The sequence below is a fragment of the Sciurus vulgaris genome (assembly GCF_902686455.1).
Source record: "Sciurus vulgaris genome assembly, chromosome: 3".
NCBI classification, from domain to species: domain Eukaryota; kingdom Metazoa; phylum Chordata; class Mammalia; order Rodentia; family Sciuridae; genus Sciurus; species Sciurus vulgaris.
This window is the reverse complement of record NC_136463.1, coordinates 20,877,775-20,893,100: the sequence shown is the minus strand read 5'-3', so window position 1 is coordinate 20,893,100 and position 15,326 is coordinate 20,877,775. Positions and strand designations below refer to the sequence as shown.

General features: G+C 51.7%; 1 protein-coding gene across 2 annotated transcripts; it reads right to left on the bottom strand.

Moving 5' to 3' along the window:
* Positions 1–278: 278 nt before the first annotated feature.
* CAVIN1 (caveolae associated protein 1) lies at positions 279–14,833 on the bottom strand. Of its 2 annotated transcripts, none has more exons than XM_079132829.1 (2): positions 14,176–14,810; positions 279–2,768 (listed from the first exon to the last, which is right to left on the bottom strand). In XM_079132829.1, exons 1-2 carry the CDS (start codon positions 14,647–14,649, stop codon positions 2,067–2,069), a joined length of 1,176 nt encoding a protein of 391 aa, XP_078988955.1. In that variant the 5' UTR covers positions 14,650–14,810; the 3' UTR covers positions 279–2,066. The 2 variants fall into 2 exon arrangements, with proteins under 2 accessions (XP_078988955.1, XP_078988956.1); XM_079132830.1 differs by lacking the exon at positions 279–2,768 and adding an exon at positions 5,912–8,045 and having other exon boundaries at positions 14,176–14,833.
* Between the last annotated feature and the right edge of the window lie 493 nt (positions 14,834–15,326).

The following is a 15,326-nucleotide window of genomic DNA, read 5'->3' as shown; positions in this document are numbered from 1 at the left end:
TAAACAATAAAAAGGGCTGGAGATGTGACTCAGTGGTAAAGCACATCTGGTTCAATCGCCAGCACCAAATAATAATAATAATAAAATAGTAATAATAATAATGGCGCAATACATTGGCTATTGTTATTCTGTGCCCCCCCTCAACACACACAACTGTAGGGAAGTTTGTATCAGTAGTCCTTCCCCTATTTCTCTCTCCTGCCTTCCCTTCCTGGCTCCCTTCTGTTCTGTTCAGCTCATCATAAGCCACTGCCTTGGAGAATACAACCTAGCACAAATCATTTTAGAAAAGCAGGTTTATTGGTCGGGCTGCTCACCAGGACACAGCAACATGAGGGGCTCCCCAGAGCCCATGAGAAACTGCATCTGCCCACAACTCAGACCCCTTCAGTTCATCAGCACCAAGGGACCTTGTCCCACAATCCCCATCCTCCCTCAGCTGATGTGTCTCCAACCATTCAGAGGAGAGAAGGGAACCAAGAAAAGGGAAAGGCTGGGGTTGCGGGAGTGGGGGAGGGAGAAGCAAAGCTTTGTATTATATAAAAGATTTGTGTTCCCAGGCTCCCCACCCCCACCCCTACCCCTTAAAACAATTAGTTGAAATTCTAAAAAGCAAAGCTGGGAAGATAAGGAGGAAGAAGTGGGGATTGGGGGGAAAGAAGGGAAGCCTCCTGTCCTTCCTCGGGGCTGCAACTTGAGGGGAGGAGTTGCGCTTGCTTCTGGAGAAAAACAGAAGAACTGAAGTTACTGATAGCCCGGCAGTGCACTGCAGGAATCAGGCCGCAGACTGGGGGCCGCACACCCTTCTCCGCAGGTTTCAGGAAAGGCAACCCCAAAGGCAAGGAACACAGCAAGGTCTGGGAAAGTTCTGCAACTTCATGACACCAACTCTAGGGAAGGTCTCCTACAGACGCTCCCAGGTAGGGGCTGGGGCTGGCTGCTCTCCGTTGTGCTTCCCTGCTTCCACCTCTGGCTCTCTGTTCAAGGCCTGGCCATTAGCACCTGCCTATTTTCATCCTGCCTTCCTAACTCCCAGCTCTCCACAGCCTGCTGCTGCCCCCTTCTGGGACCTGAATTTTCTCTGCTTTCAGAACTAGGCTTCCTCTGAGGGTAGTACCCAGATCCTAGCTGAAGGATCAGGCAAAACATACCTCTCTCCTCTTTGGATCGTCTCTTTCTCACATTGTCCTCCCTTCAGCTCCTGAAAATAGTCCTGCCATCCTGAAAACCCCATTAAGATGGGATTCTTGTCCTGTTTTCTCATTAAGCTAATAAGGCCACTTCTCTCTTCGCCCATTTCCATCTCCTGTGTTCCCGTTCTCCTTCCCAAATCCACAGCCATGCACTCCTGTGTGCAGATGCACAGAGGAGGAAGTGGGCCCCTCCCCCTCCTCTAGGTGCCCTCCATGTCTCCGTAGCCCTCTGGCCAGGTTCTGCTTGCCTCCAGGCTTCCTTGTTGGGGCTCTTTGTGGACAGAGCCTGTGCTGGACCCTCATCTAAGGTCAAGGCTCACTCTGCCTCTCTTCCTCACTCCTGAGGGTCTTCCCCCAAAGACCTTCAGGTCTTCTGGTAGGAGACATCCCGTGTGGGCAAGGGTCCTCTTTAGGGGTCAAGCTTTCCTCTTGGTAATTGTGGTTTTGGAGCCTCTGGGGTTGAGGATGAGAAGGAAGGGGAAGAGCTCAGTGAGCAGGAATGATGCAGCTGGGTGTGAGGGTGCTCTGCGAGGCTGAGGGCAGGCAGCCCCCCCATGGGGCCCAACCATGGAATTAAGCAATTTCCTCTAGGATCCCCTGACTTGGACAAACGGCACAGATCACTTTTCTTTCCATTTCCACTTAGACTTGTGTCCAGATTGGGGATGTCCATGGTGGGGGCTGCCTCCCCCTCCAGTCTAACAGCTGTGACTTGGAGGGGTGTTTCTTGAGGGGAGGTGTTTTCAACTTAGAAAAATCTCAACCAGATCAGGGTTGAGAGAGAATGCGAAAGAGAAAGTTTGAAAAGGGAAAGGAATGGGGTGGTGTCGGGGATGGGGAGCGGCAGGGGGAGGCGCTGGTCTTGCGTCCTGCTCAGTCGCTGTCGCTCTTGTCCACCAAGACTGCATCCGACTCCTCGGTGATCTCCAGCAGCGTGTGCACGTCGGGGCTGCTCCCACGCAGCAGGTCGGTGGCCTCACCTCGCTCTGCACCAACCTCCTCGTCATCCGGGCCCACCTCCACCATCTCAGTGGCCTTCAGCACTTCCACCTCGCCCTCGCGGATCTTCTTAACATGGAAGGTGAAGGGCGGCACCTTGTACACCGCGGTCTTGGAGCGCGCGTAAACCACGTGGTCAGGTGTGAAGGACTTGCGCAGCTTGTCACGAGAGGTCTTGAGCTTCTCCCGTCGCTCGGCTGGGACAAGTCGCGTGCCCAGCTTGTTCATGCGCTTCTCCAGCGTGTGCCGCGTCTTCTCCAGGTTCTCCTTGGTCTTGAGGCGGGTCTTCTCCAGGTTCTCACGGGTGCGCACCTTGGTCTTCTCCATCTTCTCCTTGGAGAAGGCCTTCTTGAAGTCGTCCACGCGCCGTAGGCCGCTGCGCTTGATGCGCTCTGCACGCGATTCTTCAATGACCTCCTCTACCTCTACCGCCTCATCGGAGGACAGCTCAAGTGCTGCCGTGTCCTCCTCGGGCCGTTCTCCTTCTCCCAGCTCATCACCCTCCTTCTCCGGCAGCGCCTCTGATTCTTTCAGCGACTTGCTGACACTCAGTTTGGCAGGCAATTTCACTTCATCCTAAGGGGAGAGGAGAGCGGAGATGAGAGGGGGCCAAGGGAGAGGGCAGGTGAGAATTGGAGGAACGCGAGGCTACCTGGAGGCAGGATGCTGGCAATCGGAGAGAGGTGAGATTCTTTTCACCTTTGTATCCCTAGCACCTAGCACAGAGCCGGGCACAACATGGGCACTCCATACACGTGCACTGAATGAATTGTCACTATACAGACTGCACAAGGAGGGAACAGAGCTTCTGGTGGGAAATCGACCTGCATTATAATTGCACTTTGAATATCTTCTGCCACCCTGCACCCTGCCCTCTCGCCCTTTGGTCTCGGAACTGATTAAGTTAAACCACTGCAGCCTTAGGGCTCTCTAACTTAAGAAATGGCAGAGCGCCCCCTAGTGCTCTAAATCACACACTGCCCAAATGAGGCCAAAAAGCAAGCGGGGTTGCCAGTCTTCTTAGGTTGAGTAAGGATGGAGGATGAGCTTCAAGTCGGGTAGCTTGAAGATAAAGTTAAGGGAGTGAGTTTCCCCCGAATTGAACTACTTCAGAACCAGCCTCGGGGAGGAGAGCTTGTCCCCCCATCCCTCCTCTCTTGACCCCCTCATGCTATTGGGTTCACCAGTGGACATCATCCCTTCCCCATGTGTAAAGTGATGGAGGAAAGAGGAAAAAGCTGGTTGGAATCCAAGGACATGTTTTTCCCCTAGCCTCGACATTTCTTCTGGTTCTGACTTCCCTAGTTTGTCACCCTAGGGAGGGTTTGCTTTCTTTCTTTTCTTTTGTTTTCTTCAGTACTGGGGGTTGAACTCAAGGGTTCTCTACCACTGAACTACAGCTTCAGTTTTTGTAATTTATTTTGACATAGGGTCTCCCTAAGTTGCTTAGGCTGGCCTTGAACTTTGGATCTATCTCAGCTTCCTGATTAGCTGGGATTGCAGGCTTGCACCATGGTGCCAGGCAAGGGATTGCTTTACTTGCTTTTTCACCTCAGGTCTGAGTTCAAAGAACCAGGTGTGGGAAAGTAGTCCCAGATTGCCCATGATCCTAGGGCTAAGCCAGCTCTTTGATTTTTCCTCTTTCCCCTAGAGTACCCAGCACGACTCCTATTTTTCCATTCTGGGAATATTTTCCAAGATCCTGATTGTGGATCAACATTTCAGCATCACCCCCCCAGTCCCCACCCCACACCACCACCACCAAAAAGGAGAGCATTCTGAGCACAGAAAGGGAAAGAGGACTGATCCAGAATGTAAACAGGGGCTCTTATTTAGCCCAGATTCTCCACAGGCACTTTAAACAAAGAAATGAGAGATGTTTCTTTTTTTAGGTACTGGGGATTGAACTCAGGGGCATTCTACCCAGCCCTTTTTTATTTCGAGACATGATCTTGCTAAATTGCCTAGGCTGTCCTCAAAATTGCAATCCTCCTTCCTCACCCTCTTGAGTAGCTGGGATACTGGCGTGTGCCACTCCACCAAGCCTGACAAGACAATAGTTTTTCCTAAGGGTTTCATGAAGATAATCTCCTAGACTTGTAAGAAAATCTCATCTCCTGAGAAAATGAACTGAGCCCTTTTATAGAGAACACACACACATCTATATGTAGGCAACTCTGCACCACCTGCCTCAGAAATTTCTTCCCCACCCCCAACCTCTTTCCTCTTCCCTCCAATCCACATCTCCCCCACCCCAGAGTTTCCTGGTTTATATTGAAAACTAGGAACACCTCCTCCCAACTTCCTTCCCTCCCTGTCAATAGCATTAGCAGGGACAAAGAGGGAATGCTGACTCCACCTCTTCTCCTAACTGGGCACCAGCTTTGCTGGGCACCAAGCCACCTCCAGCTCTGTTATTCTACTACACCTCCCAGCAGGCAAGGTGACCTGGACACAGAGCATGCTGGGACTTGTAGTCTCCACCTGTCATGGGTGGCTTAGAGCTATCCCAGGCATCCTATGGCATTCTGTCCATCACTCTGCCTCTTATTCACAGAGGCACTGAAGGGGTGCTCTTCTGGTTCTGAGCAGGGAGGTTCCAACCTCTCACTGCTTTCCCTCTGATTTCAGTTGTATCCATTGGGTCTCCTGCAGTCATCCTCTTCTCGCCTGCTACTGGAGACTTATATCAAGATGTATGTCACTAGGACTTACACGTTATTTTAGGATTCTCTAAGATCTAAAGTATCTGCCTCCCTCCACCCTGCCCATTTCCACCTGGAATTTACCTGTAGCCCCAGAATCAAAATATTTTCAGCTCTGATCTCTTCTTCACAATCTCCAGGACTAAAAACCCACCCACATCCCACCAGAGTGGAAGAGAGCTCCTCCTTTCACTAAGCTCAAACACTGTGAATGTGCCGGGGAGGGATTAAGGACAACAGCAGGGAATCAACAGGAAACAGTCCCAGCTACTGGAAAACAAATCCATATTGTCTCCTGGCCCCACCCAGCCACCCCACTTCTCCCCACTGCTCCACCCTAACCCCTATAGGCCCTAAGCAGGCTGATTTCCTTGGTCTCTAGCTTTCTAGATAAAGGTCTTTGCCAGCTGAACTTGGAATCAAGGTCTAAGGGAAGAGCTGCAGGCTTCCCATATCAAACCCATTTCCCCAGTATCCAGTGAAAGGCCTCAAACTACAATATCTGGGAGCAGTTCCAGTGAGGGGTTTATTCTTGGGTTTGGGGGAATCTCCCCAGACTGGAAAGGTATGTATAGGATATAATCTCACTCATTGTGGGCTTCCTCAGAGGAGCTGCCTTCTTGGTGGAAGGTCAGGAGACAGGAAGAAACAACTTGACCTGAATCCCCGAAAGAGTCCAGTAGGCTGGCCCTGGGGAGAGTGTACCACCACTAACTGTTCCCCTCCATTAATGGATTTATCTTTTCTCCCCTTTTCCAAGTCAGGTTTCCCTGATGACTCACAACCTTGGACTGCAGTCTTGGGCCCACCTAGTTGGTCTGTTGCTACAACAACCATCCTCCCCCGACCATCCTCCCCCGAGCCTGGGCACACAGGCCAGGCACCTTTGTCCCACCTCTACTTCCCTGGCAGAGCTGCTAAGCCAAAGGAGGGGCCTCTGGGGCGGCAAGGCTGGCCAGCTCTGCTTGTTCCTTTTTCCCGTTTTTATTAAAAAAACCACCACTCCCAAAAGGCTTGGTTTCCAGAGTTACCTTTAATGACCAGGTCTGAACAAAAGCATGCACAACTTCCCTTAACCCCTGGCAAGCACACACAGCTCAGAAGGCATGAGACTGCGATGGACATAGAGAAGGCCCAAGGAGGCTCCCAGTCTTTTCCACCACCACCACCATCAAACTCCCCATAGAAACTTACAATCTTATGCCTTAAGAAGGTCTTTATAAAATTACAAATTATGCACCCAGCCCTTAGCCAGGCAATTTAAATTTGTTAGGAAGAAGGGACAAGTGCCATACAGCTCTGGGTAGGAGCCTCCCTACTTAGTGCTAATTAGTTCTGCCCCAGACTAATCATCGCTGGGAAAGACACTGGAGAGATCATTCAGAGACCCAGAGTCTACTTAATGGATATGTTGGAAGAGAATGTATAATGGAAGAAAAATGAAGAGGAGTCTTAAAAACCCAGGACCTCCCCGTTAGGTTACCAAGAGAAGGAGATGATAGCCATCAGATGCAGAAGGGTCCTTCCTTTTGTTGCAGCCTGCATTCTCAGACAGGACTGATATTGCCCCCAGGAGGGTGCAAATTGATTCTTGGCTGTAGGGGAGACAGATAGTACAATTGTTTGTGGTGCTGCAAAGGGCCCACCATACATAATCAGACAGATGGCATATTCATTGCATTAAAATTTCATGGTGGAGCTGGGCACCATGGGATGTGCCTGTAATCCCAGCAACTCTGGAGTCTGAGGTAGGAGAATCACAAATTGGAAGCCAGTCTCGGCAACTCAGCTAGACCCTGTCTCAAATTTTAAAATTAAAGCCAGCGGTGGTGGTGGTGCACACCTGTAATCCCAGCAACTTAGGAGGCTGAGGCAAAATTCAAAGCCAACCTCAGCATCTTAAGTAAGACCCTGTCTCAAAATAAAAAAAACAAAGAGGGCTGGGGATATAGCTCAGAGGCAAAGCACCCCTGGGTTCAATCTCCAGTAACAAAATAATAAAAATCATTAATAGATAAAAATCTAAAAGGGATAATGACGTAGCTCAGTGTTCAAGCCCTTGTCTGTTATATGTGAGGCCCTGGGTTTAATCCCCAGTACTGCACATTTAAAAAAAAAAAAAAAAAAAAGTCTTGGGGGAGATGGAAATTAAGGGGAAAAGTATGTAAAGGATTCCTTAGGGATATGATCATTAAAAAAAATTTTTTTTTGAGAAACTGTGTGGTATAGGGCAGCAGTGGATCTAAGACAGAGCCAGCTAAAATGTCTCCCTTCTGCCTCTGCTCTGAGTTGGCAGCTTTTGGGTGCCCCACCCAAAACAGGATCTAGCAAACATAAGGGATCTCTTTGCAAAACACTTAAAAAAAAAAAAAACTGGAAAAAAAATAAGTGTAAATGTTTTCCTCAGCTACAGGGAGCCAGTGGAGAGGGCATAGAACAAACCCCAGGCCTGGGCCTCTTGAGGGCCCCCTCCAAAGAAGCTTTGTGCCAAACTGGCCTGTCCCAGGAGGCGGTGGCAGAGAGGATCAGAAGCCATGCACAGTTTCATGCAGATTCATGCAAGGCAGCCTTAGGGCCTGGTGCTGGGAACATCTACTATTAAAACGCAAACCCGGGATTGGGGGTGTAGCTCAGTGGTTCAGTGGTTGTCTAGCAGGCGTGAGGCCCTGGATTTTATCCCTAGCACTGAAAAAAATAAAAAATCTAAACAGAAACTAAGAACAAGGGGAAGCCCCTTCCCTTTGCCTCCCACCCCCACCGCACACACCACACTCATCGGAACTCCGCATAACTGGAGAGTGTCTTCCCAGTGCTCATGACCCAACCACAAAGGGGGCAATGACTTGGAAGGGCTGGCCATCCTGGCGCTGACCACAACCAGTGAGCTGACAGCCTGGAGTGACACCCCACACCACAGGCCCCAGGGGACCAGGAGACCCTAAACACCCCCACAGGCTGTTGGCTCCTCTGGGGTGGGCCGAGGCCCAGGCTCTGGGTAATAGGGCAGCGTCCTAGGTGTCTGCTCAAAGTCTGGGAGCTCAGGCACTGTCTCAGGCTTCAGGTCAAAGGGCTCAGTCTCAGGCAGAAGGTCAAAAGGCACGATCTTGGGTGTGGCCAGGTCAGAGGGTGCAATCAGCTTCTTCTTGGGCTAAGATGAGGAAAAGGGGTTTAAATGGGGTTGGGGATGGATGCAGAGACCTCTGTGGCATGCAGAGTTGGGGCTGGAGGAGACACACAAAGTATCAGGGTGGAAAGAAACTGCTTTTGAAATGCTTCATCAAGAGGACCCTGGGGCCAAAAGGGGTGTGACAAACCCAAGCCCATGAATTAACAAATAGTTTAAACAACCTTCTTCCTGCCCGAGTCCATCCTTGGGCTCCCAACTTCTCCCCTTATGGAGCCACAGTTGTAGGATAATCATGGCTACTGGAGGTCCGAGAGAAGAGGCTATTGGCATGGAATTTTCTAAGAAGCCAGTTGATAGACTTTAATGGGGGAGGTTCAGAGGAGTGAAAGAGAAGGCACCCACTTCCTCGTCCTCAGAGGCAGGCGTAGCTAATCCAGCTCTCCTTATTCCCAGAGGCAGGGTGGGCCACTGGGTGCCGCCCAGGAACAAGGAGAGGGATAGGCATGGAAGAGGGACATCCTGGCAACTTCCTTTTGGCCACATCCCCACCTCCTGCCTCCCATGCCACCCTCCCCCTGCCTCTACCCAGGGTTTGGAAAATCAGACACTAAAATGCACAGAGAAATCAGGATCTAAAACCAGGCTAGTTTTATGGCAGATGGGCCTATGTCCTGGGGCACTCAGCAACTGCTTCCATGTCTCCCTCCTGGGACTGGAGCTGAACTGCCGCTCTTGCTTTAGGCCTTTAGAAGTTAAGAGAGAGGGACAGTTGGTGACACTACCAGATCAGACAATAGCAGTATTCAGTAAGGTCTATAGTCAAAAAACACCCAAAGCATCAGGTCCTAACCTGCCCTGTGGAGTGAAGGGAGGAGGTGGGAGTGGTCAGGAGGCTGAAGAGGAGTCAAAATGGCCCTCTCCTGGGCAAATGCAGAGTCCATGCCAGGGTATACCCATGACTGGCCAGGAGCTCAATCCTTAGACCCTTCACCCCTTCCCTCCCACTGTCCTTGGGCCAGGCACCACTTTGCCTTTAATTTGGCCTTTGTGAAAGCTGAGCAGCTAAGAGCCACCAGTGTTGTAGGCGACCTGGCACTTGTGCTCACCCACACATACAGCCGCCCAGTGCTGCGACCATGCGACTGTTGCTCTCTGAGAATAAAGGTTGCAGAACCAACCCTAAGCCAGGGCCAGTCTCCACCCTGATTCCTGGTGCAGAGCCCAGGAACAGGAGCAGGTGGGAGCGGGGAGTGTAGCACGAGGAGGAATATACCTGGGCTCTGGCCCCTGTTTCGACCTCCTAAACACTTGAGTGACAACAGGCACGTGACTTCCCCCTTTGGGCCCCAGCTTCCCAAGCTACACAATGAGGGAGATGAAGCTGATTATCCTTAAGGTGTTTTCTAGTGCAGAAGGTGTATAAGGACAGAACGATGATATATTCACAATGTTGTGGTTCCAAAAACCAGCACACACCACGGCTCATCTGCAAGGATATTGCTTAGCAATAATACCCCCTACCCTCTCACAATTAGTTGTCCACTTTATGCCACTACCTCTCCTTTTTTACTTTGACCTTTATAATAGTCAGATTTTACTTTAATGAAGGGAAGTGCAAGCAGATAAGATTTCTTTCAGTTTGGGCACACCCCTAAAAATACCCTTCCTGATTTGGGCTCAGGGACCAAAGCAACAATAACCACCCAAACTCAGCTTTTTGGAGGACAGGAGCGGCAGCCATACTCCCCATGGTCACTAGACTTCGAGGGTGAAAAGGACCAGAGCACCAAGCAAGGAGTATTTCTGGACAAAGGTTTGGGGTTCTTCTGGAGCAAGGTAGCCATGACTTACCTTGAACCCAGGAAGGAAGCAGTTAAAGGTCAGGTTAGGATTTGGGGAACAGAGGCTAGGAAGCCCTCATTCCAGCCCTCCCTACGTTTCCTTTTTCTCTTTTAGCATATGTGTGTCTTTAATTTTTTTTTTTTTTTTTGGGTGGGAGCGGGGTACTGGGAATTGAACCCAGAGCACTTTACTATTAAGCTGCATCCCCAGCCCTTTTTATTTTTTATTTGGAGACAGAGTTTGTTAAGTTGCTTAGGGCCTCCTTAAATTGGTAAGGATGGCTTTGAACTTGTGATCCTCCTGTCTCAGCCTCCTCAGCTGCTGGGATTCCAGGCATGTGCTGCTGTCCTCCCCTTAGTGTCCATAAGCCAACTAATCCATTAAATGTTTCCCAGTCCTGTCCCAAAGAATTTAGAGCAGGTTTGAAGGGGTGGGAGTGACACATGCCTGTGATCCTGTGATCGCAGCAGCTGAGGAGGCTGAGGCAGGAGGATTACAAATACAAAGCCAACCTTAGCAATTTAGCCAGACTGTAAGCAACCTAGTGAGATCCTGTCTCTAAACAAAATATAAAAAAGTCTGGGATATGGCTCAGTGGTGAAGTACCCCTGGGTTCAATTCCCATACAGGAAGGGAAAAAAAAGAGCAGGTTTGATGGGTTTTAGCTGCTGGTCACCAACTTTGCCTCATCAAAACTATTCCAGAGCTGGTCACAGTGGCACACACCTATAATCCCAGAGGCTGAGGTGGGAGGACTACAGGTTCAAAGCCAGCCTCAGCAATTTAGCGAGACTATAAGCAATCTAGTGAGGCCCTGTCTCAAAAAATAAAGGTCTGGGGGTGTTGCTCAGTGATTAAGCACTCCTGGTTTTAATCCCTGGTACAAAACAAAACAAAAAACTATTCCAGAAAACATTTATTCTCATTCCATCCCCTTTCTGGATTCTCTCAAATAACTCTAAAAATTATCCAGCTGGGTGCAGTGACACAGGCTTATATTCCCAGTGACTAGGGAGGCTGAGGCAAAAGGATCAAAGTTTGATCCTTGTGTACATGCAGGGGCAATTTAGTGAGAACTTGTCTCAAAGTAAAAGATGATTCTGGGAGCAATGGTACAAGCCTGTAATCCCAGAGAATTGGGAGGCTGAAGTAGAAGGACTGCAAATTGGAGGCCAATCTCAGCAATCTCAAAATAAAAAGGGCTGGAGATGGAGATGTAGCTTGATGGTAAAGCACCCCTGGGTTCAATCTCCAGTACCTCGAGGAAAAAAGAAAATCCAAATCATTGCTCTGTAACAATCATAGCTCCACCCAAGAGGCATGGTGTTCTAGAGCAACTGCCTCCATATGCACAATCTGGCCTGATCTTCCCAGAAGCCCTCAGTCTACCAACTTTTTTTTTTTTTGCGGTACTGGGGATCAATCTCAGGGCCTTGTGCTTGCGAGGCAAGCACTCTACCAGCTGAGCTCCAACTTCTTTTACTAGTAGACTTTCCTTCTCTCATTCACTAGCTGTTGCCTAGTTAAGTGTCACCAGATAGGATGGGATGCCAAACTGCTATAGTTTGGCTGTGGATGCACAAGGGATTCCCTCCTTTCCTCACTGAGAATGGGGGTATGGGTGACCAGATGTCCTGATCCCACAACTTGGCCCTTCCTATCCTTTGGTACACTCCTCTACCCAGCCCCCAATGCCACATCATCACTTCCCACATCTGCCATGGGAAATACAGTCTCTCCTCCCTACAACCCCTTCAAAAACCCCACACCATCCTGGGAGCCACTTTTCCAAATCTCGCTCTCCTTGCCTGGCCACCCAAGTATCGTCCCTCCTGAGCCTGACTTTCCCATAAACACTGCTGCCCCCAGACTTCCCTATTAGGTCTGCCAAGACACACAATTATTTTTACTACATTCTCTTCTCAGGCCACAGACCTCCGCAGACCTGGGAGGAGAGGCCTCTGCTTTCCTCCAGCAGTGGAGGCCCCACCCCCTCACCCCCACCTGGCACAGCCTTGCTAAAGCTCAGAGAAATTTTGCATCCTGAGACCCACCCCTCTTCCTGGAATTTTTTCCCTTAACCTCAGAGCTTCTCCCAGGGTTGGGAACATTCTGTTCTTAGTTACCACTGTGGGTTTGGGGCTCATCCTAAGCCACTCTTGTGGCCTCAACTCTCTGCCCTCCACTGGTCCTGGGTTAGTACAGATGCAGTCAAAGCCACACTGTGACAGGACCTCCCCCAACACACACACACACACACACACACACACACACACCACACATTGCTGATCCTACTAAATGCCAGGAAGGTCGTTTCAAGGGAGGCCACTGGGCCCTGTAGAGAAGTCTTTCTCCCTCCATACCTCCATACCTGTCCTTTTCTCTCAGACTCTCCAACTTTAGTACAGAACTTTCCCAGGTTCCACAGTCTGGGACAATCAGGGTTAGAAGGTCACCCATCCAAACTCTCCATGGCAACCCTCTACTATACTAGGCTCTGGAGAAAAGAAAAAGCTGGCTGGGTGTGATGGCATGTAATCCCAGTGACTCAGAAGGCTGAGGCAGGAGGATGGCAAGTTTGAGGCCAGCCTTAGCAATTTAGCAAGACCCTGAGCAACTTAGTGAGACCCCATTTCAAAATAGAAAATAAAAAAGGGCTGGCTATGTGACTCAATGGTTAAACACCCCTGGGTTCAATCCCAGGTACCAAAAAAAAAAAAAAAAAAAAAACCAAACAAACAAACAAACAAAAAACACCTGGTTTTCTGCCCTAGACCCCTTTTCCTCTTTCCTGGATGCCACCCCAGGCCAGGCAGGTCTAAAAAACAAACAAACAAACAAACTCACAACCCCCTCCCCCACGCTGCTGCCTCCAAGCAGATAGATTAACTGGAAATAGCTCTGGGAAAACAGTTTTCTACCAGACAAGGCTGTAACTGGGGGAGCAACACTTTTTAAAGCCCAAGAAAGTGCTCTTGGGAGAAGAGAGCTAGTGGAAGGGGCTCAGTGCCATGTTTGTTTCTATCCCAGCGCCACGTCTGAGTGCTCGGATGCAGAGATGCTGGCTCGTCACCTCAGTTTCTCTGTTCTCCCCAAACCTAGTTCCAGTCTGCATACCTAATTGTCTCTAAAGAGACAAAGACAAGGACTTAACCTCTCCTCTAGCCTTCCTTTTCCTTACTCTTGGTCGGGGAGAGGACAGGGAAGAGAAAGCATAAACTATCCCCTACGGTCTCCAAGATCCTGATTCCTTGGGGTAGGAGCATCCACCAGGCTGTGGGGTTCTGGGCTGGGCACATTCCTGCCAGCCCTAGATCTACAAGTCCTTAGCTCAGACTCATCCCTAATGAGGCTGGGGAGGGGGCGTGGAGAGGAGCAGCAACACTGAGATTCCCTGCTTTATTTGGGATTATGATGCAAAAACTACATTTATATCCAGGCAGGAGGAATGGGGAGAAGGGCAAAGGAAGCAACAAGAGGGCGCGTCAGCCTCCTCCCGCCCGCTCTTCTGCCGCTCCCAGTTGCAGCCCCCACTGGCATGCGGGGTGATTCACCGCGCCCAGAGCGCAGAACTCTGCGGATGCAGTCCACCCACCTCCACCAGACCCTCTCACACTCCTAACGCCCACTCTACGCCGCCCCACCCGTTTTCAAGAGGCCAAGGGCGCCCGCACGCCGCAGGCTAGGGTGTCCCCAAGGACCTGAAAATGTCTGGAGCCAGGAGCAGATCGCAGTGAGAATATCAGGGTGGAGTGGGCAGCTAATGCGGGGGCGCGGGGAACGACGAGGGGGGATGGCGGCTGCATCCCACGCCTGGCGCAGCCCCCGCCGGTGCGTGCCTGAGCCCTGAATCACCCGCTATATCGGGCCCGCAGCGCCCGAGGCCCCAGACCCGGGCCCCGCCACCAGTGTCCACTTTCGGCGGGCCCCAGCGGCCGCCAAGGACCCCTGACATTCCCCGAAACTTTTCCCAAGTAGGACAACGTTTGACAGAGTCAAGTTGGGAGCAATCTGCCAGGGACAGCGTTCCGGAGTCCGGCCCTCTAACGTTTCCGCTGCAAGTTGGAGCCCAGAGGGTGGGGCCTGGAAGGAAAGCACAGGGTGCAGAGCGCGCCCCTCTGCGCGCCCAAAGAGTTGGCACCCCTCCCCCCACCAGCTGGGATAGCCGGAAGGAGGTTGGATCTCCGGAGCTCCTGGGTCAGGCTGGCTCGAGAGCCGCGCCGCGGGCAGGTCTCCCCACCCCAAGCCTAGGGCCGGAGACATTGGCTGGGTGGGGGAGCTCTGGGCGCGGTCTGTCTCGCGGGCTCACCTGGTAGATCATGACTTTAAAGTTGCGGCGCCGTAGCAGTTCGGCCTCGTTGACCTCCAGCTTCTTAATCTGGCCGGCCTGGCGCTCCAGGCTGCCGCGCACCGTCTTCACGTTGACGCTGACCTTGCGCACCTTCTCCAGCAACTTGCTCACAGTGTTACTCGTGGTGGCGTGTGCCTTACCCAACTTGCTCAGCTCTCCCTGGATGCTCTGCACGGCGCCCTCCATCTCCGCCTGCCGCTCCTCCAGCTGGGCTTGGGTCAGCTGGATCTGGTCGACCGCGCCGATGATTTTGTCCAGAAGGCTCAGCACCAGCACGCCGTTCACCTGGTCTGACTTGATCAGCTCTTCAGAGCCGGCCCCCGACCGCTCCTCAGCTGCCGGCGCCCCTACGGACGAGGGCTCCGCGGCCTCGGAGGCGTCGGGGAACCCGGAAAACGGCCGCTCGACGATCTGGAGCGTGATGTCCTCCATAGCTACCCGGAGCCCTGAGGAGCCGGCCGGGTGGAGGTGGAGCGGGAGACCGAGAAAGAAGGAAGAGCCGGAGAGGGAAAAGCGAACGAGTGGAGAGCCGGGGAAACTCGAGCCACGTCCGTGCGCACCGGGACCGCGGCCAGAACTGTGGGGCGGGGGATCCGCGCACTGCCCCGCTCGCAGGCCAAACCCAGGAGTCTCGTCGCCCATTGGCTGGCCCTATCCCAGAAAGGGAGGGACGGGGCAGTAGGGGAGACCGATGTGGTGGTGGTGGTGGGGGGGGGGCAGTGGAGGGGGACCCGAGAGCCAAGTGCCCCACCCTGCCCAGGATGGTTGGAATAGTTGGAGCGGGAGACCAGGGCCCCCGCTGGCAACAGAGGCGGCGGGAGCGGGACTGGGGCGGAGGAATGTGAATGTGAACTACAGAAAAGAATCAGGTCCTGAGAGTGTGCTCTACTTTTCCTATGACTTTCCCTCACCCACCCACCCTTATCCACAAACACTCACTTCATACCTTTGAGATCCAGAGCTGGAAGTCAGGTGGACCCTCATATCCTGGAATTATATATAGACAAACTACTGTATTTGCCTGTGCCTAGTTTTTGAGAGCGAAAGAATCCTTGCCCTTTCAAAAAGAAGGGAGCGAGAACTAGTTAAGGTCTCCGTAGTGGCCAAGG

What these genes read in the sequence shown, in the direction of transcription:
- CAVIN1 (XM_079132829.1), bottom strand. Translation starts at nt 14,649, where the DNA reads ATGGAGGACATCACGCTCCAGATCGTCGAGCGGCCGTTTTCCGGGTTC. An exon ending in TTAAAGTCATGATCTACCAG is followed by an intron (nt 2,769 to 14,175) that starts GTGAGCCCGCGA and finishes CTCTCCCCTTAG; the next exon opens with GATGAAGTGAAATTGCCTGC.